Below are 25,042 nucleotides of genomic sequence, written 5' to 3' on the forward strand. Positions count from 1 at the left end.
CATAAGGTAAGTAGCAGACCTGTCCACTGAAACTTGGCTGGCCAGAGGGAGTGGCAGGAAATATTCAATGTGCTGAATAGAAAAAAATATACAGCCAAGAATTTTTTATCCAGCAAGGCTATCATTCAAAATAGAAGGAGAAATAAAGACATTCCCAGACAGACAAAACCTAAAGGAGTTCATGACCACTAAACCAGCCCTGCAAGAGATCCTAAGGGGGACTCTGAGTGGAAAGCAACAAGACTACAAAGGACCAGAGAACATCACAACAAACATGAAATCTACAGATAACACAATAGCGCTAAATTCGTATCTTTCAATAACCAGTCTGAATGTAAATGGACTAAATGTCTCAATCAAAAGACATAGAGTATCAGAATAGATTTAAAAAAAAAAAAAGATCCATCTCTATGCTGCCTACCAGAGACTCATTTTAGACCTGAGGACACATGCAGATTATAAGTAAGGAGATGGAGAACCATCTATCATGCTAATGGATGTCAAAAGAAAGCCAGAGTAGCCATACTATCTTCAGACAAACTAGATTTTAGGACAAAGACTGTAACAAGAGATGAAGAAGGGCATCATAACATAATGAAGGGGTCTATCCATCAAGAAGAGCCAACAATTATAAATATTTATGCCCCCAACATGAAAGGCCCCAAATATATAAACCAGTTAATCACAAACATAAGCAAACCTATTGATAATAATACCATAATTGTAGGAGACTTTAATACTCCACTTACAACAATGGACAGATCATCTAGGCAGAAAATCAAAAAGTAAACAACAGCTCTGAATGACACATTGGACCAGATGGACTTAACAGATATATTCAGAACATTCATCCTAAAGCAACAGAATACATCTCTGCTGTCAGCACAGAACCTGCTTCGGATCCTCTGTCTCCCCTCTCTCTCTCCTTCTCTCTCAAAAATAAATAAATGAACATTCTAAAGCAGCAGAATATACATTCTTCTTGAGTACACATGGAACAGTCTCCAAAATAGATCACATAATAGGTCACAAAACAGCCCCCAAAGGTACAAAAAGATTGAGATCATACCATGCATATTTTAAGATCACAACACTATGAAACTTGAAATTAATCACAAGAAAAACTTTTAAAAGCCCCCCAGTACATTGAGGCTAAAGAACATCCTACTAAAGGGGTGCTTGGGTGGCTCAGTCTGTTGAGCATCCGACTTTGGCTCAGGTCATGATCTCACGGTCCATGAGTTTGGGCCCCACATCGGGCTCTGTGCTGACAGCTCAGAGCCTGGAGCCTGCTTCAGATTCTGTGTCTCCCTCTCTCTCTGCCCCTCCCCCATACGTGCTCTGTTTCTCTCTGCCTCTCAAAAATAAAGAAAACTAATTTAAAAAGAACATCCTACTAAAGAATGAATGGGTTAATCAAGAAATTAAAGAAGAAATTTTAAAAATACATAAAAGCAAATGAAAATGAAAACACGACAATGCAAACCCTTTGGGATGCAGCAAAGACAGTCCTAAGAGGACGATTCAGGCAAGAAAGTTCCCAAATACACAACCTGACCTTAGACCTAAAGGAGCTAGAAAAGGAACAGCAAGTAAAGCCCAAAGCCAACAGAAGAAGGGAAGTAAGACAAATTAGAGCAGAAATTGGGGCACCTGGGTGGCTCAGTTGGTTAAGCGTCCGACTTCAGCTCAGGTCATGATCTCACAGCCCATGAGTTCGAGTCCTGTGTCGGGCTCTATGCTAACAGCTCAGAGCCTGGAACCTGCTTCAGATTCTGTGTCTCCCTCTCTCTGTCCCTTCCCTGCTTGTGTTCTGTCTGTCTGTCTCTCTCTCAAAAATAAACATTAAAAAAAAATTTTAAATAGCAACAACAATAAAAAAGATTAGAGCAGAAATAAGTGATATAGAATCCAAAAAAAAAAAAAAAAACAGTAGAGCTGGTTTTTAAAATAAGAGCTGGTTTTTTGAAATAAACAAAATCGATAAACCCATAGACAGACTTCTCAAAAGGAAAAGAGGAGAGGACTCAAATAGATAAAATCACAAATGAAAGAGGAGAGATCACAACCAACGCCACAGAAATACAATTATAAGAGAATACTATGAAAAATTATATAGCAACAAACTGGATAATCTGGAAGAAATAACAAATTTCTAGACACTCACACACTACCAAAACTCAAACAAAGAGAAATAGAACATTTGAACGGACCTGTAACTAGCAAAGAAATTGAGTTGGTTATCAAAAATCTCCCAACAAATAAGAGTCCTGGGCCAGATGGCTTCCCAGAGGAATTCTACCAGATATTTAAAGTATAGTTACTATCTATTCTTCTCAAACTGTTCCAAAAAATATAAATGGAAGGAAAGTTTCCAAACTCATTCTATGAAGCCAGCATTACTTTGATTCCAAAACCAGACAAAGACTCCACTAAAGAGGAGAATTACAGGCCAATATCCTTGATGAATATGGATGCAAAAATTCTTAACAAGATACTAGCAAATCAAATTCAACAGTACATTAAAAAAATTATTCACCATGATCAAGTGGTCCTTCCTGGGCTGCAGGGCTGGTTCAATATTCACAAATCAATCAACATAATACATCACATTAATAGAAGAAAGGATAAGAACCATATCATCCTGTCAATAGATGTAGAAAAACCATTTGACAAAATACAACAGCGCTTTTGATAAAAACCCTCAAGAAAGTTGGGATAGAAGGAACATACCTTAACATCATAAAAGTCATATATGAAGGGCCCACAGCTAATACCATCCTCAATGGGGAAAAACTGAGAGATTTCCCCCTGAGATTAGGAACACAACAGGGATGTCCACTGTCACCACTGTTGTTTAACATAGTGTTGGAAGTCCTAGCCTCAGCAATCAGAAAACAAAATGAAAAAAAAGGCAACCAAATTGGCAAAGAAGAAGTTAAACTTTTACTCTTCACAGATGATATGATGTTCGACATGGAAAACCCAAAGACTCCACCAGATGAAAAAAAAACTGCTAGAGCTGATACATGAATTCAGCAAAGTTGCAGGATATAAAATCAATGTACAGAAATTAGTTGCATTTCCATACACCAATAATGAAGCAACAGAAAGAGATATCAAGGAATTGGTCCCATTTACAATTGCACCAAAACCCATAAAATACCTAGGAATAAACCTAACCAAAGATGTAAAAGATCTGTATGCCGAAAACTATTGAAAGTTTATGAAAGAAATTGAGGAAGACACAAAGAAATGGAAAAACATTCCATGCTCATGGATTGGAAGAACAAATATTGTTAAAATATCATTACTACCCAAAGCAATCTACACATTCAATGAGACCCCTCTCAAAATAACACCAGCATTCTTCACAGAGCTAGAAAAAACAATCCTAATATTTGTATGGATTTTGTATCAACACAAAAAGACTCTAAATAGCCAAAGTAATGTTGAAAAAGAAAACCAAAGCTGGTGGTGTCACAATTTGGGACTTCAAGCTGTATTACAAAGCTGTAATCATCAAGACAGTATGGGTATTGGCACAAAAACAGATATATAGATCAATGGAATAGAATAGAGAACCCAGACATGGATCCACAAATACATGGCCAACTAATCTTTGATAAAGCAGGAAAGAGTGTCCAATGGAAAAAAGACAGTCTCTTTAGCAAATGGTGTAGGGAGAACTGGACAGCAACATGCAGAAAAATGAGAAACTATACCACTTTCTTACACCATACACAAAAATAAATTAAAAAATTAATGAAAGACCTAAATATGAGGCAAGAAACCATCAAAATCCTACAGAAGAAAATAGGCAGCAACCTCTTTGGCCTCAACTGCAGCAACTTCTTAACTTGATATATCTCCAGAGGCAAGGAAAATAAAAGCAAAAATGAACTATTGGGACCTCACCAAGATATGCTTCTGCACAGCAAAGGAAACAATCAACAAAACTAAAAGACAACTGACACAGAATGGGAGAAGATATTTGAAAATGACCTATCAGATAAAGGGTTAGTATCCAAAATCTATAAAGAACTTACCAAACTCAACACCTGAAGAATAAATAACCCAGTGAAGAAATGAGCAGAAGACATGAACAGACACTTTTCCAAAGAAGATATCCAGATGGCAAACAGACACATGAAAAGATGCTCAACATCACTCATCATCAGGAAAATACAAATCAAAACAACAATGAGATACCACCTCACACCGGTCAGAATGGCTAAAATTAATAACTCAGGACACACCAGTGAGGATGTGGAGAAGGGGGAACACTTTTGCACTGTTGGTGGGAATGAAAACTGGCACAGCCACTCTGGAAAACAGTATGGAGGTTCCTCAAAAAAAAAAAAAATTAAAAATAGAAGTACCCTACAACCTAGCTATTGTACTACTAGGAATTTATACAAAGGATACAAAAATGCTGATTTGAAGGGACACATGCACCCCAATGTTTATAGCAGCGATATCAACAATAGCCAAATTATGGAAAGAGCCCAAATATCCAACAACAGTTGAATGGATTAAGAAGATGTGGTATATGTAGGGGCACTGGGGGGGCTCAGTCGGTTAAGCGTCTGACTTCAGCTCAGGTCATGATCTCACAGCTTGTGAGTTCAAGTCCCGTGTCGGACTCTATGCTGACAGCTCAGAGCCTGGAGCCTGTTTCAGATTCTGTGTCTCCCTCCCTCTGCCCCTTCTCCACTCATGCTCTGTCTCTGTCTGCCACTCAAAAATGAATAAATGTTAAAAAAAAAATTTTAAGTACCTAAGAATTAACCTATCAAAAAAAAAAGGCATTAGATCTATATGGAAATTTTTTAAATTTTAGCAAAAGATATATCCAACATAAAGAAGAACTTGAATAAATGGATAAATTAATAACATTCCAATAAAAATTCCAGAAAGGCTTTTTGAAGACCTAGACAAATATACTATAAAATGCATACGGAAGGGAAGCCTGGCTGGCTCAGTCAGTGGAGCATATGACTCTTGATCCAGGGGTCGTGAGTTGAAGTCCCATGTTGGGTGTAGGGATTACTTAAAAACAAAATCTTAAAAAAATAATAAAAATAAGGGCACCTGGGTAGTTCAGTCAGTTAAGTGTCTGACTTGGGCTCAGGTCATGATCTTGAGGTTTGCAGTTTGAGCCCCGCATCGGGCTCTGTGCTGACAGCTCAGAGCCTGGAGCTTGCTTTGGATTCTGTGTCTCCCTTTCTCTCTGCCCCTCCCCTGCTCACGCTCTGTCTCTGTCTCTGTCTCTCTCTCTCAAAAATAAATAAACATTAAAAAACTAAAATAAAACCCAGCAATTGCACTACTAGGTATTTATCCAAGGGATACAGGTGTGCTGTTTCGAAGGGACACATGCACCCCAATGTTCATAGCAGCACTATCAACAATAGTTAAAGTATGGAAAGAACCCAAATATCCATCAATGGATGAATGGATAAAGAAGATGTGGTATATATATACAATGGAGTATTACTCGGCAATCAAAAAGAATGAAATCTTGCCATTTGCAACTACGTGGATGGAACTGGAGGGTATTATGCTAAGCAAAATTAGTCAGTCAGAGAAAGACAAATATCATATGAATTCACTCATATAAGGACTTTAAGAGACAAAACAGATGAACATAAGGGAAGGGAAGGAAAAATAATATAGGAACAGGGAGGGGGACAAAACATAAAAACTCTTAAATATGGAGAACAAACTGAGGGTTGCTGGAGGGGTGGTGGGAGGGGGATGGGCTAAATGGGCAAGGGGCACTAAGGAATCTACTCCTGAAATCATTATTGCACTATATGCTAACTAATTTAGATGTAAATTTAGAAAATAAAAATTTAAAAATAAATAAATAAATAATTTTTAAAAATAACATAATTAAAGACAATAATAAAATGTATATGGAAGAAAGGGGGTCTACTAATAACCTCCAGGACACAGTGTGGATGCTGTTGTCCTCAGAATAATTTTGAGAAGAACTTCAAAGAGGAATTCCCACCCTACCAGATACATACTATATCTTTATAAAGACATATTTACAAAGCCGTGGTATTTTTTAAAAAATCACAATATGGAATTGGCTCATGAACAAACAAAAATATTTGGAGATATAAATAATTGGAAAAAGATCTTTACATAAAAAATTGATAAGGGATTAATTTATAGAACTCCTGCATATCACAGGTGAGGTACAGGCTCCAGACAGGATTTCAAGTCGTTGCTCAAGTTGGAACATCAAACACTCAACAGAAGTGAGCTGAGCCCAGAGTCTGCATGCGCCACTGGTCAAACTTTTTTTTAATGTTATTTATTTTTGAAAGAGAAAGAGAGAGAGAGAGAGAGCGCGACCGTGGGAGGGGCAAAGAGTGAGGGGGACAGAATCGGAAGTGGGCTCCAGCCTCCGAGCTGTCAGCACAGAGCCCAGCACAGGGCTCAAACTCACAAACCATGAGATCATGACCTGAGTTGAGGATGGACCCTCAACCGACTGAGCCACCCAGGAGCCCCTCCACTCGTCAAACTTAGCAACCCAAGAAGCCAGGTCTGAAATTTAACTAGAAAGAAAGAGGCATACATTTCAAAAGAAATGTATTGTTAGCTAGTGGACACATAATTTGGACATAATAAAAATATTATGACATGGGGATATTACAGTTAAGGAAATTGACGCTCATAGAAAGTAGTTTGTCCCAAGTCACATAGCAAGCAGAGTCTGAGCACTGGATCTCTTGTGGGTAATTAATATATTGCATGTTGTCCATCGTATGCTGTTCCCTTCCTCTCCCCTCTCCTCTCCTCTCCTCCCCCCAACTCCCTGCCCTGCAAGACTGAATACAAAATTCTTCCAGGGAATTGCCCTCTCTGGGGCCATCACCCTTGCCATACTCACCCCCTGGGATGCTTTGGAAGGCTGTGGTGTCCTTGTCCATGGTATTATAGGTGGGGAACCCCAGCGAGAACTGGCCTGTCTCAGTGCCAACCATCTCATCCCAGCTCCCCAGATTCTTGTCCAAGGGTATGGCATGGATGCTATTGTCCTCAAAATAATCCTGCTGGCTGCTCAGTGTCAGGGTAGAGGTGTCACTGAAGATGAGGCTGGAACCCAGGCTGAGAGTCTCATTGGAGCCCAAGAGCAGAGTCATACACGAGGGTGGAGAAAGGGTGGAGCTGGGTCCACGGGTGCTGGAATGCAGGCTGATACTATTGCTGGAGCCAGGAATCAGGGTCAAGCATGAGGCTTGAGTGATGGTCATGTTCAGGTCAGACCTGAGATTGTTATTTGAAGCCACATTGATGGTTCCCTTGGCTGTACCCAAAACTCCTTTTGAGACAGATCCAGAGCTGTTATGTGAAACCACAGTGATGGTCTCGTTGGCATCTGGGATCAGGGTCCCACAAGAACCTGGACCCACATTGAGGTACAGCTTGGAGGTGTTTCTTGAGCCTACACTGTGTAGCTGGTTGGAGTCAGAGTCCAGAGAAGAATTTGAGGTTGGAATAAGGAGAGCTTTTGAGCCTGACCTACAGACGCAGTGGCCCACCACCAGGGCTTCTCTTGAATAGGGCCTTAGAAATGGGTTTGCATCAGTCCTGGAAGGACTGGAGTTACTCTGACCCACATCAAAAATCTTGCTTGAGAGAGAGTTGAAAGCCTCCTCAGAACTGAGCCCAGAGTGCTTCCCTGAGCTCAGATCTTGGGCCTCAGTAGAGCTGGGGCTCAGCACAAGGTTTGGGGCTGGACCCAGGGCCCCTTGTGAGTCAGGCCTTGAGACATGATTTGAATTCAGGCCCAGGGCTTCACCAGAGTGGGAAGTGGTGATCTGGAGGGAGACTGGGGGCACAGTCTGGCTGTCACCAGGCCTGGGGGTGTTACCAGATACCAGGCCAGGGGCCTCCTCTGAGACAGGACTCAGAGTTGAATTGAGGTCTGGAACAAGATCTGAGCCAGGATTCAAGGGTGGGTTCAAGAGAGGAACTAGGCCCATGTCTGTGTGGGGCTCAGAGATAGTGCTGGAGCCTGAATCTGGGGCCTCTGCCAGGCTGAGACTGGGAGTCATGTTCGAGCTTTCACAGAGGACCAGATTAGCCCCTGGGCTCAGAGCCATGCCTGGTCTGGAGGTCTCTCAATGCCACTGCCCCTTCTCTCCAAAAGCCAACTGTTGAACTCCCTACAATGCCCCTGAGAGGAAGAAAAGCAAATTCAGCCACACTTCACCTTTTAAGCCATGCTTAAAACCTTCCCACGGCTCCCCACTATCCTTAGGATGAAGGCCCTTGTGTGATTTCCCAGGTCCTTGTAACCATGCCCAGTCCACCTTTACAGCCACATCTACACAGCTCTCCCCCTCGTGCTCTCAGTGCCAGCTGTATCCCCTGGGTTTCTCTGACCACACCCTGCTTCCTCTCAGCTATGGGCCCTTAACAAATACAGTTCCCTTGGCTCGGAACCTCGTGTCACTGTGCTTTGCCAAGCGCACTCTTCCCAGGAAAATATTCATCCTACTTTATTCCAATGACCCATTTAGTGTTCTAGCCTGTGCTAGAGGTGGCAAGGACTGTGCTCCCTTAGTCTCTGGGACATCCCCAGCATCTAGCACAGTGCCAGGCATAGAGTAGAAGTCCACAAATACCAGACAAATGAGGCCTTACCCACCAAAGGTAGAAAAAGGGAAGGAGGAGCCTCCTTACAGGTTACCCTACTTCCAGCCTAAATTTCTAGAACTACTCTGCAAATGGCTGTGACACTAGATTCCCAAAACGGCCCTGGTAGAGCTGCCCACTGCCGTTGACAGTTTGCCTGTTCTGGGTGAGGCAGGCCACATGGAGGAGAACCCAGGACAATCCTCAAAACCACAGCCTGCCTCACCCCAGCAATCGGCCTGCCGGTTAGCTCCCCGGTGCCCCCACCCTACCCCCCTTCCACACTTGGGCTCCTCTCCCTGTGGGACTCACTGGGACAGCTCACCTGCATTCATGGTGTTCTTAAGCAGGAATGGGCCCCTGGGAGGAGACGACAGAAGAAGACTGAGTCAGGTGAAATATGTTTTCTCAATGCTTACTGAGCAAAGTCTACAAGCCGGCCATGACTCCTGCTAACCAAATGCTTCACCGCCCCCCCTCCCCCCGCCTCAACACACACACAGAGTCCTGGAAGTTAGATACTATTGTTCCATTACATACTTAAGGAAGTGGAGGTCAAGGAGAGGAAGGCCACCCATCCTACTGGCCCTCAGGGAAGCCAAGACCATCTCCTTATGCCACCCATCTACCTAAACTCCTCCATGGCTTTACATCGTCTTCAGGACAGCATCTCCAATCCCCAGCAGGACCTAAAAGGCCCTTCTGTGTCTGGTCTTAACTCCCCTTTCACCCTTCTTGCCCTTCCAAACTCCCTTCCCCATTCCATTCCACCACCCTTCAACTCTTCTGTGTGTCTCCAAAGAGCCAGGCTCCCGGGTTAGGTCTGGGCCTTCCAAAGGTTGGGCGTACCCTTCTCCAGCCTCCTTCCCCTGGCCAGCACCTGTGGCTTCACCCTTCAAATTTCAGCTTAAGAGCCTTCTAGGTCCCCCAGACAGGTGAGGTCCACTTGTAAGTTCCCATGGTATCTGGTCCACTTCCCCCATCACACACGTTTCCCCGCTAGGCAGCAAGATCTCTAAGAGTCTAACACAGCCCCTGGCACACAGTCACTGTTCAATGAATAAGTTTGTTACTTCATCTCGTTATTTCTTCTTTACTCGCTCATTTATTCTTTCACTTGCTCATTTTGTCACTTACTCATTTCTTATTCATTCATACACTAACCCATTCACGAAATCATTTACTCACTCTACAAATTTTGCTGTGCATCTATCGCTTGGCTTTGAAAAGACCAGAGATTTGGAGTCAGATGGTTCTGGGTTCATCTTCTTACTAGTCTGAGTGTACTTGGGCAAGAGACTTTCCCCCTCTGGCCCTCATCCTGCTATTCTCTAACATGGAAAGTGTAAAGCCTCCCACCTAGAGTGGTTATAGTTTCAGTGCCTGGCACAGAACATATGGCCTGAAACATACTACCTGAAATATAAAAATCCAGAACTCCTTGCTTGTACAGTCTTTTACTAAGGGTACTGCACTTAAGTTTGTGTTCACACTTTTGTCTTCTTTTACTTACAGAAGAGCCTTAAAAAAAATCTTCAGGTTCTGGAACACCTGGGCGGCTCAGTCAGTTAAGCGTCTGACTTCAGCTCAGGTCATGATCTCATAGTCTGTGAGTTCGAGCCCCACGTCAGGCTCTGTGCTGACAGCTCAGAGCTTGGAGACTGTTTTGGATTCTGTGTCTCCCTCTCTCTCTGCCCCTCCCCTGCTCATGTTCTGTATCTCTCTGTCTCAAAAATAAATAAAAACATTAAAAAACATTTTTTTTAATCTTCAGGTTCCAAAAACCCTAGATCTTCCCTTCGTCACCCCTCCCACCTGTGTGCATGCTGTGTGTGTGTGTATGCACACACGCGTGCTTGCAAACACACACACACACATACCATAGTTATCAAAGACAGGCATTTTCAACCTGGAAAAATATGCATCAAGTGCAGCCTATGAGGCTGTGAGTAGGATTTTGGAAGGCCTGAGTGGTTTGGGCTGTGGAAAAGAGTAACCTCTACCTCCCTGACACAGCAGATGCCCCAGTGACTGGGGCAGCCCATGCCTCACCCTCCACCAAAGGGACGTTGTGCATTGGGAAGAGTGGGATTCTTGGGGCTTTGATGGGACACAGGGAGTCAAAGGAGCTCACTACTGACTCAACAGCCACAGGCTACCTATTGGCCTTTGCTTCCAAGCCTTGGGCCCCAAGTAGGGAGTGCAGAGAACAGCCGTAAAACAGCTAGCGAATCCTGTCCAAGACTGAGAGAATCATTGACTGATTCCCATCCTTTCTCATTGAACCCTTCCAGGACTTGAACAAGGGTTGGTGGAGCCCTCAGGAGGTGTAACTATCAGTGAATCTTCCAGTTCCTCATTCAGAACACGTTTATTAGATGCTGGGCCTGGAATATGTTAGGCAATCATGAGTACGCACTCACACACACACATATGCACACACACACACATCTGATATTGGAACACCTCACACTTAGAGAATACAAAACAGAGCTTGCTATCTTTCTCCTAAATCAGACCTTCCTATTCTCTTCCATTTCCAGGAACTGGAACTACTACAGCCAGAAATGATATCATCCTTCACTACTCTCTCATTTGCTGTACCCAATTTTGGCCAAGTTCTGCCAATTCTGGCTCCAGAAAAGTTCCCAAATACCATCCCATATCTCCATCTCCACTGCCAGACCCTAGTGCAGCTTCCATTGCTTAAGTCTGGGTCTTGACATTGCACTTGAAACAAGGGTTCCTGTATCTAAGGACTGCTCCCAACAAACCATTATCCAAACTGAGCTAAATTGTCTTTAAAAGTGCACTCAAGAGTGGCCTGAGGTGATCTCTGAAAATGGTTCACTTTTCACTTGGTCCAGAAAACTCAACAAAATCATATAAATCAAGAGGTTGAATTCGTGTTCACTTTAAGAACATACATGAAACTACTCATACCATCAAGGTATGCATATCCAAAAAGCCACCAAGTATCTGAAAGATGTCACTTTGTAGAAGCAATGTGTGCCATTCTGTAACTACAGTCGTGGAATTAGTAGGTGTGCCCAGGCCAAATAGTGGGGCTGGACACAGCGTCGGTGGCCCAAAGGGTGCTGAATTTTTACTGCACACACTTAAAAATGCAGAAAGTAATGCTGAACTTAAGGGTTTAGATGCAGATTCTCTCAGCGTTGAGCACATCCAGGTGAACAAAGCCCCCAAGATGTGTCATAGAACTTACAGGGCTCACTGTTGGATTAATCCATACATGAGCGCTCCCTGCCACCCTGAGATGATCCTGACTGAAAAAGAGCAGATTATTCCTAAACCAGAAGAGGAAGTTGCACAGAAGAAAAAGATATCCCAGAAGAAACTGAAGAAACAAAAACTTATGGCCCGGAAGTAAATTCTGCATAAAATAAATGCAAACAAAAGTAAAAAAACCAAAAAACAAAAAACAAAACTTCATTCAACAGTGTGGTACTGACATAAGGATAGACATACAGACAAATGGAATAGAATTGAGAGTCCAGAAATAAATCCATGCATTTATGGTCAATTAATTTTTTTAAGTTTGTTCATTTCTTTTGAAAGAGAGAGAAACAGACAGACAGAACAAGTGGGGGAGGGGCAGAGGGAGGGGGATAGAGGATCCAAAGCAGGCTCTGTGCTGACAGCAGAGAGACTGATGCGGAGTTCAAACTCACAAGCCTTGAGATCATGACCTGAGCTGAAGTTGGGTGCTCAACTGACTGAGCCACCCAGGTGCCCCATATGGCCAATTAATTTTTGACAATGATGCCAATTCCATTCAAAAGAGGTAGAATAGTCTCCATGCAAAAGAATAAAGTTGGACCCTTACTTCACACCATATACAAAAATTAACTCAAAAGGATTAAAGACCTAAACATAAAAGCTAAAATTATGAAGTTCTTAGAAGATATCATAGGGGTAAATCTTCACGACCTTGGATCTGGCAATGGTTTCTTAGATATGACACCAAAAGCACAAGCAGCAAAAGAAAAGAGTAAATTAGACCTTAACAAAATTAAAAACTTGTGCATCAAAAGACAGTATTGGGGCACCTGGGTGACTAAGTCAGTTAAGCATCTGACTCTTGGTTTTGGCTTGGGGATGATCTCTCGGTTTGTGAGTTCAAGCCCCACATTGGGGTCCACGCGACATTGCGGAGCCTGCTTGGAATTCTCTCTCTCTCTCTCTCTCTCTCCTTCTCTCTCTCTCTCTCTGCCCTACCCCTGCTTGTGCTCTTTTTCTCTCAAAACAAATAAAATAAACTTTAAAAAAAATGTTAAAAGACACCATCAAGAAGTGAAAAGGCAACCTACAAAATGGGAGAAAATATTTGTAAGATCTATTTCTGATGAGTCAAGTATCCAGACTACATAAAGAACTCTCATAACTGGACGACAAAGAGACAAGCAATCCAATTTAAAAATGGGCAAATAACTTGAATAGGACACTTTTCCAAAGATATACAAATATTTAACAACACACAAAAATATGCTCAACATCACTAGTCATTAGGAAGATGCAAATCAAAACCATGATGAGATATCAGTTTATACCCACTATAATTTTTTAAATGGAAAATAAGAAGTGGTGCCTGGCTGGCTCAGTCAGTGGAGCGTGTGACTCTCAGTCTTGGGGTTGGGAGTTCAAGCCTCACGTTGGGCATAGAGGTTATGTTTTTTTTTAAGTATTAAAAATTTTTAAAAAGAAAATAACAAGTGTTGGCAAGGACATAGAAAAATTGACACTCTCAAACACTGCTGCTAGGAATATAAAATGGTGTAGCCTCTGTAAAAACCAACTTGGTGGTATTGCAAGAAGTTAAACAGAATTACCATCTGATCCAGCAATTCCACTCCTACCACGTACGCAAAAGAATTGACAATGGGTGTTCAAACGAAAACTTGTGCAAAAATATTCATAGTAGCATACCCACAAGAGCCAAAGGTGGAAACAACCCAACTGTCCATGAACTGGTGAATGGATAGACAAAAGTGGTACATCTATACAACGGACTATTACTCAGCCATAAAAGAGTCTCATGCTGGTACTTGCTAAACAAGGATAAACTGAAAATATACAAAGTGAAAAAAGGCCACATATTGTATGATTCCACTTATGTGAAATATCTAGAATAATCATATCTAGAGAGACTAAAAGCAGATTAAAGCAGAAAGAGGTTGCCAGGGACCAAGGAAAGAGGAGAATTGAAAGTGACTGCTTACTGGGTACAGGCTTACTTTTTGGAGTGACAAAAATGTTCTGGAACTAGACAGTGATGGTTGTTGTGCAACATTATGAAGTTACTCAATGTCACTAATAGTGTTATGCTATGTATATTGTACCACAATTTTTTCTAATGCATGTAACAGGCAAGAGGATATAGACTCATTTTTCCCTGTTCCTCCTTTCCAAATACAACTAAATATCCTGGAAATGATTCAACTGACAACCATAAGAAGACTTTTAAAGCTAGAAAGAAGGCAGTGGACTAGCTATGAACCTCAGGACTTGAGGGATGACACTGGGTGTGTTCCCCAGGGTTTTCTTTTTATCTCCCATATATCCCAAACTGGACACCAGAGAGGACTGCAACACAGATGCAGAGGAAGAAAAGCCTGTTCCCATTGGCCAAAAGACTAGGAAAGGGGAAGCCCAACAGAGATGGGCCCCCAGTGGGGAGCCCTAATCCCCATTCCATATCCAGGACAGTGGCAAGCCAATTCACCTGCAGGAGGAGTGTTAGCAGAGCCTTGGATCTCGGGGCTCTCCACCCAGTGGCAGAGAATATACTAGGTCCCACAGCTCCTGGCATCCCAGTGGCAACAGGTGGCCATCAAGGGAAGCACCTTCTTGCCCCTGCAGGCAGCATCACCAGGAATGAACAAGAGGCCCAGCAGAAAAAAGTATACCAAGGCTCTGAAAACTATCATTAGAACTACAGTCCACTGGGGCGCCTGGGTGGCTCAGTTGGTTGAGTGGCCGACTTCGGCTCAGGTCATGACCTCATGGTCCGTGAGTTCAAGCCCCGCGTCGGGCTCTGTGCTGACAGCTCGGAGCCTGGAGCCTGTTTCGGATTCTGTGTCTCCCTCTCTCTGACCCTCCCCCATTCATGCTCTGTCTCTCTCTGTCTCAAAAATAAATAAACGTTAAAAAAAATTAAAAAAAAAAAAAAAAGAACTACAGTCCATAAAAGCAGGCCAGAACCTACATTCTAAGCCCTAACAGGTTGATTGCCAGCTAAAAGGGAAGGTTTAAGTAGGATCAAAAGTCTCTTAACATAACATCCAAAATGTCAAGGACACAGTCAAAAATTACTCATCATACCAAAAACTAAAAAAAATCTCATCTCGAGAAAAGATAACTAATGCCAACACTGAGATGAATCTGATGTTGGAATTTGTGATCATGATTGTAAAGCAGTTGTTATAAAAATGCTTCAGGGCACCTGAGTGGCTCAGTCAGTTGAGCATCCGACTCTTGATTTTGGCTCAGGTCATGATCTCACTGTTCATGAAATTGAGCCCCACGTTGGGCTCTACGCTGACAGCATGGAGCCTGCTTGGAATTCTCTCTCTATCCCTGTCTCTCTGCCCCTCCCCTACTCTCTCTCTCTCTCTCTCTTTCAAAATAAATAAACATTTAAAAATGCCATTAAAGGGACGCCTGGGTGGCTCAGTCAGTTTGAGCGTCTGATTTTGGCTCAGGTCATGATCTCATGGTTTCAAGCCCTGCGTTGGGCTCTGTACTGACATCTCAGAGCCCAGAGCCTGCTTCAGATTCTTTGTCTCCCTCTCTCTCTGCCCCTCCCCTGCTCACGCTCTGTCTCCCTCTCCTTCTCAAAAATAAATAAACATTTTAAAATTTTTATTAAAAAATAAATTTTAAAAAATAAAAATGCCATTAAAAAATGTTTCAACAGGCAATTACCAATCCTCCTGAAGCAAGTGAAAAACTAGAAAATCTCAGCAAAGAAATAGAAGTTATGAAAATACAATAATTGAAATTAAAACAGATGTTATTTTAAAGGCACAACTGAAAACATTTTAAGTTGCTGGATGAGCTCAAGAAGAGAGTGGAGGTGACAAAGGATAGAATCAGTGAACTTGAGGACAGATCAATGAAATTCGCTTAACCTGAACAACAGAGATAAGGGACTGAAAAAAATGAACCTGGTACAAAACAAAATATCTAACACTATTATCATCGGAGTTCCAGAGATGCTGAAAATATTCAGAGAAGTAATAGCTGAAAACTTTCCAAACTTAGTGAAAGAAATAAACATACCGATTTAGGGAGCTGAGAAAGCCACAAACAGGATAAGCCCAAAGACATTGACACCAAACACATCATGATTAAACTTCTGAAAACTAAAAAAAATGAAAAGCAACTTAAAAGCAACCAGAAAGCATTATCTATCAGAGAACACCAATTCGAATGACAGAGGATTTCTCATCTGAAACCAGGGAGGCCAGAAAGAAGTTGCACACATTTTTCCAGCGCTGAAAGAAAAAGAAAAAAAAAAAACAAAAAACCTGTCAACTGCAAATTCTGTATCTGGCAAAATTATCCTTCAGGAATGAAGAGGAGATAGATATTCTCAGACAAAGGAAAAGTGCATGCAAATCAAACCATGTTATTCCCCTGTAAGGTCCCTCTGTGACTTCTCACAGGCTTTCACATGATGGGGTGTAGGTAAAACTTACATTTTTTATAAGATAGATTTCTGGGCCTCTGCTTTGCACCTCTGAGGGGAATTAGACTTTTATTGAGCTCTCCCCCTACCACCTCTGTGATTATCACATAGCTGGTGTGCAGACCACGGGTGGAGACATCCTCATCTACAGTCTGAGGTCTGTGTTTCTTTTACCAGGGCCCTCAGCCCACAGGCCTGGCCCCTCCATCTTTCTAGCTACGTACATTCCCTTCCCCACCCCATACCTGAACCACTCTCAACTTCTCCCAGTGCCTCAAATATGTTGGCTTCCTTCTTGACTTAGGGTCTTTGTAAATATTCTTTCCACTTCCTGCAAACTTCTCCAAGACTACTCAACCAAACCTCTATCACTTCCCCTGGCTAACATCTAATATTAAAAAAATTCTTTTTAATGTTTGTTTTTGAGAAAGGGGAGAGAGAGAGAGAGAGAGAGAGAGACAGAGAGAGAGAGAGTGAGTGGGGAGGGGCAGAGAGAGAGGGAGACACAGAATCCAAAGCAGGCTCCAGGCTCTGAGCTGTCAGCACAAAGCCCAACGTGGGGCTCGAACTCACAAACCGCGAGATCATGACCTGAGCTGAAGTCAGACACTTAACCGACTGAGCCACCCAGGCATCCCTAACATCTAACATTTTAGATCCCAGCTTAGGTGTCCCTTCCTCCAGGAAGTCTTCCTGGGATGCTCAAATATGGGTGAAGTGCCCTCCTCCTGTAATCACTCTGTTCTAGTGTATCCCTCTGTTCACTCATATGTCTCTACTCTAAAAAATGAGCTTGGTCAGTCTCTGGCTGTTTTGTTATTCTTTTTTCCCCAGCATGTGGCACAATACCTAGCACACAGGGGAGGTTTAGAAATGCTCATGGAGTGAGGGGATGGATGGGTGGATGGATGGATGGGTGGGTGGATGACAACTCTTCAAGATAGGTATCATTATTTTCACTTACTGGCGTGAAGTGAGACTATTCAGGAATCCAAAGTAATGTTTGCAAAGCCCCAGAAAATGGCAGCCAGAATTCAAACCCAGGTCCTCTCCACTGACAGCTTTTTCTACAACACCCCAGAGATTTTTGCGGCATGAATCACTCAGTGAAGCCACATCTTCCTGTTTTCCATTCTCCATTCCCTCTGCCACTTAGGCCCCAACCCTAGAATAAAAGTCTAGTGAAAACAACACAACCTCCTGATGCCCAGCTATAATGCACAAATCCAGGGCTTTGTGGTCAGCTAGACCTGAATTTGAAACCCACTCTGTCTCTCACCAGTGGTGTGAGCAAGGGCAGGTAACCTCAACATGCTCTGTATCAATCTAAATACTCAGTGCACAAGATTAGTGGAGGGAATAAAATGGATAATGGACATAATGATCATCATAGCACTTGGCCCCCAATGGTACCTCCATGAATGCTCATCTTATCATCTCTTTGGTGAGGATATGGTAGGGGGACTTGAGATAAAGACCAAGTCTGGCTTCCAGGTTCTCTGCCTTCTTCCCCCGCCACCCCCCACCCCACCACCCCATCTACGGCATTCCTCCTTCATCTTCACATCCTCTTCCCTCTCACCTCCCCCAACTCCCACCAGCCATGCTCTCAGAACAAGCCTAAACTCTTTCTCCATGAGACTTGAGCTGCTGATGGAAAGTTCGATGTGTTACCTCCACCTGGGGCATCCACATGGCAACAGAAAATTCAGCCTTAAGCCAAAGATATGAAGTTCTAACTGTAGAATTACAGCCAGAAGGGAAAGACCTTTCCCCAGGGGGGAGGGGTCAAGGTGGTAACTGCCTTGTGCAGGCTGTGGAGGATGCCCCCACCCCTGGGACTTTCCCAGAGCCACCCCTCAGCTTACCTAGTCTCCCCCCAGTCCAGGCCCGTGTTGTGGTCTTTGTGAGGTCACCATGACTCAGGAGTTCCCAGCCAATGAGGCCCCTGCTCATGCTACACGGTAGATAGAAGCAGGGAGCTATCCTTTCAAAGAAGGACCTTCAACCACTGCCTAGAAATGACCTCACTCAAATGAAGGCCAAATCCCTTGCCCAGGATTCAAGCCTCCCCATAAAGCCCCTTACCATATGATCTTACACCTTTGTTTATCTTGGGGTGACAGCCTGGTTCTGAGGAGCATTGCAGGTCTGGGGCACAGCAGACCTGAGAGGGAAGCCTGTGGGTAGCAGGGTGTATGCAAAGGGCTTTGGAATCAGGCAGTCCACGTTGAGGACACTGAGACCCACAGAGGGAAAATCCTAGCCCAAGGTCAAGAGCTAAGACACTGTGCAAGTCCCTTATCTTTGCCCTACCCCACCCTGCCTCCTCACCTAAAGCACAGATAACAGTTTGGAGTAGGGCAGGGATGAGGGCTGGGTCAGGAGCCCCAGACCATGAAACCCAGATTCCAGGATAAGGAAATAGAGCAACCATTATCTTGCTAAAGAAAAGCTTTGTAGCGAGCAAAAACTAAGCTGATTAAGATTACCAGTGACTACATAGAAAAACTTCACTGGGTACCACTTAAAAAGCTGTAATAGAACTATCCACTAAGCTGTATTCCCATTTACCCAGGTCATTAAATCTGGCCTCATCACCCCAAGTCCCCACCTCGGGTGCCTTAGCGCGCTACGGTGAATTCCCTCCTAGAGGTCCCGCCCACTTGCCGCCTCTTCCACGTGACCTACCAACCAACATCACCAAGTTTTCTTTCTCAGCAGAATCCTCCTCCGGCAGAAACTCTCATCTTGCCCCAGTAGCCCCTCACCCGCTCTCCAGCTGCAGTGACAAGCCTCTGCCAAGAACCACCTCTAAGTCCCTCTCTCCTCTGGCACTCAGTTAACCAAAGGTCCTTCCAATTTTGTCTCCAAAGCCAACCCCACACACTCCTGCTCTGGCTCAGGTCCTCACCATTGGAAGCCCAGATTTTGGCCAGTCTTCTAAATCATGTCACATAGGGCAAGCTCTCCCACGAGCTACAGCCACCACCATCCTGCAGCCTCCCTGACAACTCATTCCCACGCCTTCAGTGTCTCCCACCGCCCCCAAGGTCATGTCCAAGCTCTTGGCTCTGGCGTGGAGACCCCTTCTCAGTCTGCTCCTGCCTATGTGTTTCTCCTCCCTTTTGATTTTGTTAATTCGTGCTAGAACACAATATACATACAGGAAACTGCACGCATCATGCCCATTCTGATGAATTTTCGTCCAGCGAGTGAACACATGTAACCAGCACCCTGACCTGGAAATGGGACATTACCAGGACCCCAGAGACCTTCCAGTCACTATCCCCCACCAAGGGCAACCACTGTCCCAACTTCTAACACCATTGTTTAGAGTTGCCTGTTTCTGTGCTCCATTAAGTAGAATTATACAGCACATACCCTTTTGTTTCTAGCTTCTTTGGTTGAATACTATTTGTGAGATTTCATACTTTTGCATGTGGTAGCTTCTTTCCAAATGTTGTTTCCCCTTGTCCCTTCCTGCTTTTTATCTTTTTCCAGAATCTTCAGGTAGTTGTATTTTGCTTGTCTTTGTACAATTTTCTTTTTCTTTCTTTCTTTCTTTCTTTCTTTCTTTCTTTTCTTTCTTTCTCTTTCTTTCTTTCTTTCTTTTCTTTCTTTTCTTTCTTTCTTTCTTTCTTTCTTTCTTTCTTTCTTTCTTTCTTTCTTTCTAATTAAGTAATCTCTGCACCCAATGTGGGGTTTGAACTCACAACCCCAAGATGAAGAGTTGCATGCTCTGCTGACTGAGCCCGCCAGGTGCCCCCAGGTAGCTGTTTTTCATATTTTGTCCAGAGTTCACAGTTGTTATGTCCAGGAGGGTTGGTCCAATAGGAGCACTTTGCCATTACTAAAGGTAGAATCTCTCCTTTTAAATTTTTTTCTTATTTTTCTTTTTTCTTACTCATTTTAGGATTACTGAATTTGCCTTCCTTCTCTTGCTCTGCTTTTCTCTCTTCTGCTTGCGTGGAAGCTCCCTATCCCAGGGTTACGCTAGCTATGTGAACATGCATACTTGCCTGGCAAAGTCTAAACTTAACTAATAGTGTTATCCAGCTTCAGAAAAAACAACAAACGAAAACCGCAAGTTTCAGTCCAGCCAGCTGCCTACCAACTTCTAGGCTAGTGTCATCCTTTATTTTGGTCTGGGTCTGTCTTTTCAATCCTACCAATTAGACATTATTGTTTTATGTGATCTGTGTTTGTTTAGGCTTAACCAGTACATTGGCTGACCATTTTTTAAATCGAATCTCGGATGCACCATCTGGGATCAATTTCCTTCTGCCTGAAGAATGGCCTTTATCATTTCCTTAGGAAGAGTTTGTTAGTGGTAAGCTATTTTTTGTTTGGAAAAAAAAAAAACACCTTGGGGCGCTTGGGTGGCTCAGTCAGTTGAGCATCTGACTTCGGCTCAGGTCATGATCTCGCGGCTCATGTGTTCAAGCCCCACATCGGGCTCTGTGCTGATAGCTCAGAGCCTGTAGCCTGCTTTGGATTCTGTGTCTCCCCCTCTCTCTGCCCCTGCCCCCCTCAAAAATAAATAAACATTAAAAAAAATTTTAAGAGAAAAACAACTTTATTTTATCCTCTTTCTTGAAACTATTTTTACTGCACGTAGAATTCTAGCGTGTCTGTTATTTTATTTTATTTTATCAATAGTAATAATGATAGTACACTATTTGAGAGGTCAGTTTGCCAGCTTTGGAGTGATTGACCTATTATCTCTGGCTGCTTCTGAGATCTTTGACTTCGGTGTTCTGCAGTTTTTCTATGACGTATGTAGTTATGGATTGCTTTTGATTTTATTTTTTCCTACTTGGGATTCATTGTGATTCCTAAATCTGGGGGTTGGGGTTCAATCATTTGGAGACTTTTCCACAAATTGTTATAGGCTACTGGCTATAGGCTATTGTTATAGCCTTTCCCTTGTTCTTTCTCGATTCTTCTACAACTCTGATTACATGCATGCTAGTCCTTCTCGCCGTCATACTTCCTATCTCTTTGATTCTTCTATGCTGATTTCTGGATAGATCTTATCTAATTCTCTAATCAACTATGTCTAAGTTACGTTAAGTCTTCCCATTAAGCTTTTTTATTTTATTTGTATTTTTCATTTCTGGAAGTTCTGTTTGGCTCCCTCTTGAATCTGCTTGGTCACTCTATATAATCTACTATTGTTTGTTCATATTTTCAAGCCAGCTTTAATTTTTTTCAACACATTATTTTATCCCAAGTCTGGTCGTTTTGACTTCTAAAGACTTTGTGGGTCTGATTCTGCTGTTTCCTTTTCTGTCAATTTTCACTCATGGGGCCTTGTTTTCTTATGAGTTTTGGGGGTTGCAGACTCTGAGCTGTTCATTTTCCTTGACTCTTTGCCTGGGAATTCCTTAAGTCCTGGTTGAAGCTATGTTCCTCATGAGAAGACTTGTTTTTTCTTCTGCTAGTTGCCTTAGGGCACCACCGACTGAGTACCTTAAACTAAATTCCACCATTTAGTGGTTTTGGACCACTTAGGTGGTATGAATTTGGATCAAGGACCAGTGTGAGGGACAGCCTGTGGTTAATAATTTTCAGAGGAGTTTATTTTTCTTAAGTAGGTTCCACGCCCAGTGTGGGACTTGAACTCATGACCCCAAGATCAAGAGTCGCACGCTCTGCTGACTCAGCCAGCCCGGAGCCCCCAGAGGAATATTTTTAACTCACCAAAGGCCAAACCCACCAGTTTTGGTGCACCCTTACCAAGAGTGCAGCCTTTGGATTCCATTTTCATGTATCTTACTAAAATCCTCGCTTTGGAGGGGGCCCTAGGCTTTATCCCTTGTCACCCCATCTGTACAGCCACCAGAGTGGAAACTCAGCATCACCAGGGATTGGCCAAATTCCTCGGGACAAAAGTCAGCCTTCACAGTTGCTTGCCTCTTAGAGCTCCTGTTCCTGTTTGTGGGTCATTTTTCATCAGCTTAGAGATACACTTTAAAAGATTATTATATTTCATCCAGCATTTAAGCTGTTTTCACAGGAGGTTTGTCCACTAGTGTGTCTAGCTCATTACACTGCTCGGATTGCTACCCGGACTCATCTCCCACCATCTCCTCCTCCACAATTTCTGCTTTAGCAACACGGTGGTATCTCCGAACTCACGGTAATGATCCCTGCCTCGGTGCCTTTTCTCATGATGCTCCCTCCATCTGGAGTCTCCTTTCTCTTCCATTCTGTTGCCCCAAACTGGGTTCACCTCTTGGTGTTGAGCCAAACGACATAGCCAAGGCAAAGAATAAGAAAAGGAAGGGTTTTACCTGCCACAAGAGAAGGAGGACACCAGGGACCTTTCCCAAAGCAGTGTCTCCTCAAACAACAAAATCGCGGAGCTCTTCAGCTAAGGAATCCATGAAAGGGTTTGTGTAATGGGGCATACAGCATGGCATTGGGGCAAAAGTCATCTGATGGTGACTGAGTCCAGGTCAAAATCTCGAGAACCTGCAAGGGTCAGCATCATCGATTCTCCGGCTCCGGTGGGTCCGGTATCTCAGTGTTCAGAGGGGTTTAGATCCTGCGGAGAGAACTCAGAATGTGCAACAGGTCAGTCCTCACTTCTGAATATGGTGAGGCTAGGTCCTGACCTGAAGGCGGCTGTTTGTTCTTACATTCTTTCACAAGATGGCTGAGGACCCAAAGTGCCTTTTCTTCTGTCGAGAAAGCTGTGTTCGTCTTTCTTTTTCTGGGGGCCCCCTTTTCTGCGGATAGTTCCTCCCCACTTCACCTGTATAACTCCTACCTGTCTGTCAAAATGCAAGCGGTATCATCTCCAGGAAGCCCTCCATGATGCCCTCCCCACAGCTGGGTTAAGGCTTCCTCCTCTGCTCTTGCAGCATAGCTCAGAACACCTATGACAGCATGCTGTAGATTTCTAGTCACTTGCTTATTTCCCTCATTATAGCGAGGATGGTTTAAGGACAGAGATGATGTCTTTTCATCTTTGCTTGCCTGGCACCCAAAGCCTGGCCCAGAGCTGGTACCCAAGGTCTTTGCAGAAGAAGGTGTTTGCCGCAGAAATGAGTCTTATTCTTACCCTGGCCTCTCTTGCCTCCCTCCCTGCCCCATGCTGTTACAGCAGCAATAGAAAACTAATACGCCCACTAGAAAAGGCGAAACAAAGCAAAGATACTAATAATAAGTGTGCATTGAAAAGACTGGAAGGAGCTTCAACAAAATGAAGACAAGTTACAGCTGGTTAGTGGATCTCACTGTTCATTTCCAAATAATTTCCTTTTTCCATGTTTCTGAATTTTCCAATATCTTTCTTATATCACTGCTATAAGGGGGAAGATCATAAGCTTTCATTTTGTCTCTAAGAGATCCTACCCACCCTTCAAAGTCCAGATCAACCACCGGCTCCCTCACGGAGCTTTCTAGACAGCTTTGTCTTGGCCAGGGGCCTTCTCTCTGCTCCCACGTCCTTAACACGGCAACTGGATTCTAAACGCCTCAGAAGCAGCGTCCGTGTTGTTCTCCCCAAGGTCCAGCGGGCCCCAGCTAGTGTGAGTTGAACATTCGTGAGCTGGATTCAGGAACAATCAGTCATTCTTCCTAGCTGGGAAACCTCAAGGCTGCATTTCCCCACATTCTGATGAGCTCCCCTGGGGAAGGAGGGGAGGAGGGGCAGCCTCAGGGAAAGCTGGAAGGGGCCTCTCAGGGCCAGTGGGCGGAGCCTCCTTCCAAAAGACACCTGCTCCCCATCTGAAATGTTGCTGCTTCCTAACACCCTCTTGTTTCGGGTCAGTAGTGTATCAAAGTGACCCAGGTAACAAAGGCTGGGATTCACACCTTAGTGAGCCTTTTGTCCTTCTGAGTGGTGTAGTGGGGGAAGTCACACGGCTGAGGGAGGCGGTGCTAAAACAGACAGCCCAGGTGTTAGGGATAGTTGGAAGTTCCCCCCCCCCCCCCCGTTTCTCAATACCAACTTCCAGAATCACCCTCCAAAATGCAAAGCCAAGCAAGTCTCTCCTGCTTTCCCATAGGTGAAGGTTCCCCACCCTGTGCAGGTTGGGGCCAAGCTCTTTATCAGGGTGACCCAGGCCCATCTCCCTGAGCACCCCCACTCCCACCTGGTGATCCAGTCACATTGCACTGCCCATGTCCCCAAGCAAGGCCTCTCCCACACGACTTTGCGCACTCCCCTTTGTCTGGAACATCCTCCCCTAGTTCCTGTTCCCATGATTCTCCAGGTCAGCTCAGGCCATGCCTCTTCTGAAGGTCACCTGCCCCACCCAGGAGACTGGCTTCCTCCTCTGTGCTCCGAATCCCCCCCGTGCCTCCCTGACCCATCTTGCTCCCCTTGGGGGCCCTGCCATTGGCGCTTGCCGGGTCTGACATCCTTACAGGCTTGAACCCCCCTCCTTCAGCACCAGCCCTAGAATGGCTGCTCTACATATGAGATGCTAGAGCCTCCTGAGACCCCTTGGTTTCTTCTCTCCTACAATATGTCACGGGGGGGCCCCCAGAGCCTGGCACAGTGCCGCACACAGAGCGGGGCTCAGCAACCAATTGGTTATCTGTCTCGTGTGAAGTGTCATAGGGGGGTCCTTGGCAGCCTGGTGTCCATTTCAGAGCTGTTCCGCCTACCAGAAAGCCACAGCTGGATAAGGTCCCTCTTCCTCCGAGATGCAG

At 44.0% G+C, this 25,042-nt stretch overlaps 1 protein-coding gene across 7 annotated transcripts in view; it reads right to left on the reverse strand.

Annotated features, from left to right (window-relative positions):
• The window catches only part of MROH7 (maestro heat like repeat family member 7), a 58,999-nt gene extending 40,709 nt beyond the window's left edge, over nt 1-18,290 (reverse strand). For 4 of the 7 annotated variants that reach the window (XM_060624017.3, XM_060624019.3, XM_081796425.1 and 1 more), the window contains exons 1-3: nt 18,047-18,230; nt 8,987-9,021; nt 6,911-8,200 (exon numbers count right to left, since the gene is read on the reverse strand). In XM_060624017.3, coding sequence (XP_060480000.3) covers nt 6,911-8,126 — 1,216 coding nt within the window. In that variant the 5' untranslated portion in view covers nt 8,127-8,200; nt 8,987-9,021; nt 18,047-18,230. The other 3 variants (XM_060624016.3, XM_060624021.3, XM_060624020.3) reach the window with 3 other exon arrangements.
• Nucleotides 18,291-25,042: the final 6,752 nt, after the last annotated feature.

The sequence above is a fragment of the Panthera onca genome, chromosome C1, assembly GCF_046562875.1.
Source record: "Panthera onca isolate mPanOnc1 chromosome C1, mPanOnc1 haplotype 2, whole genome shotgun sequence".
NCBI lineage: Eukaryota > Metazoa > Chordata > Mammalia > Carnivora > Felidae > Panthera > Panthera onca.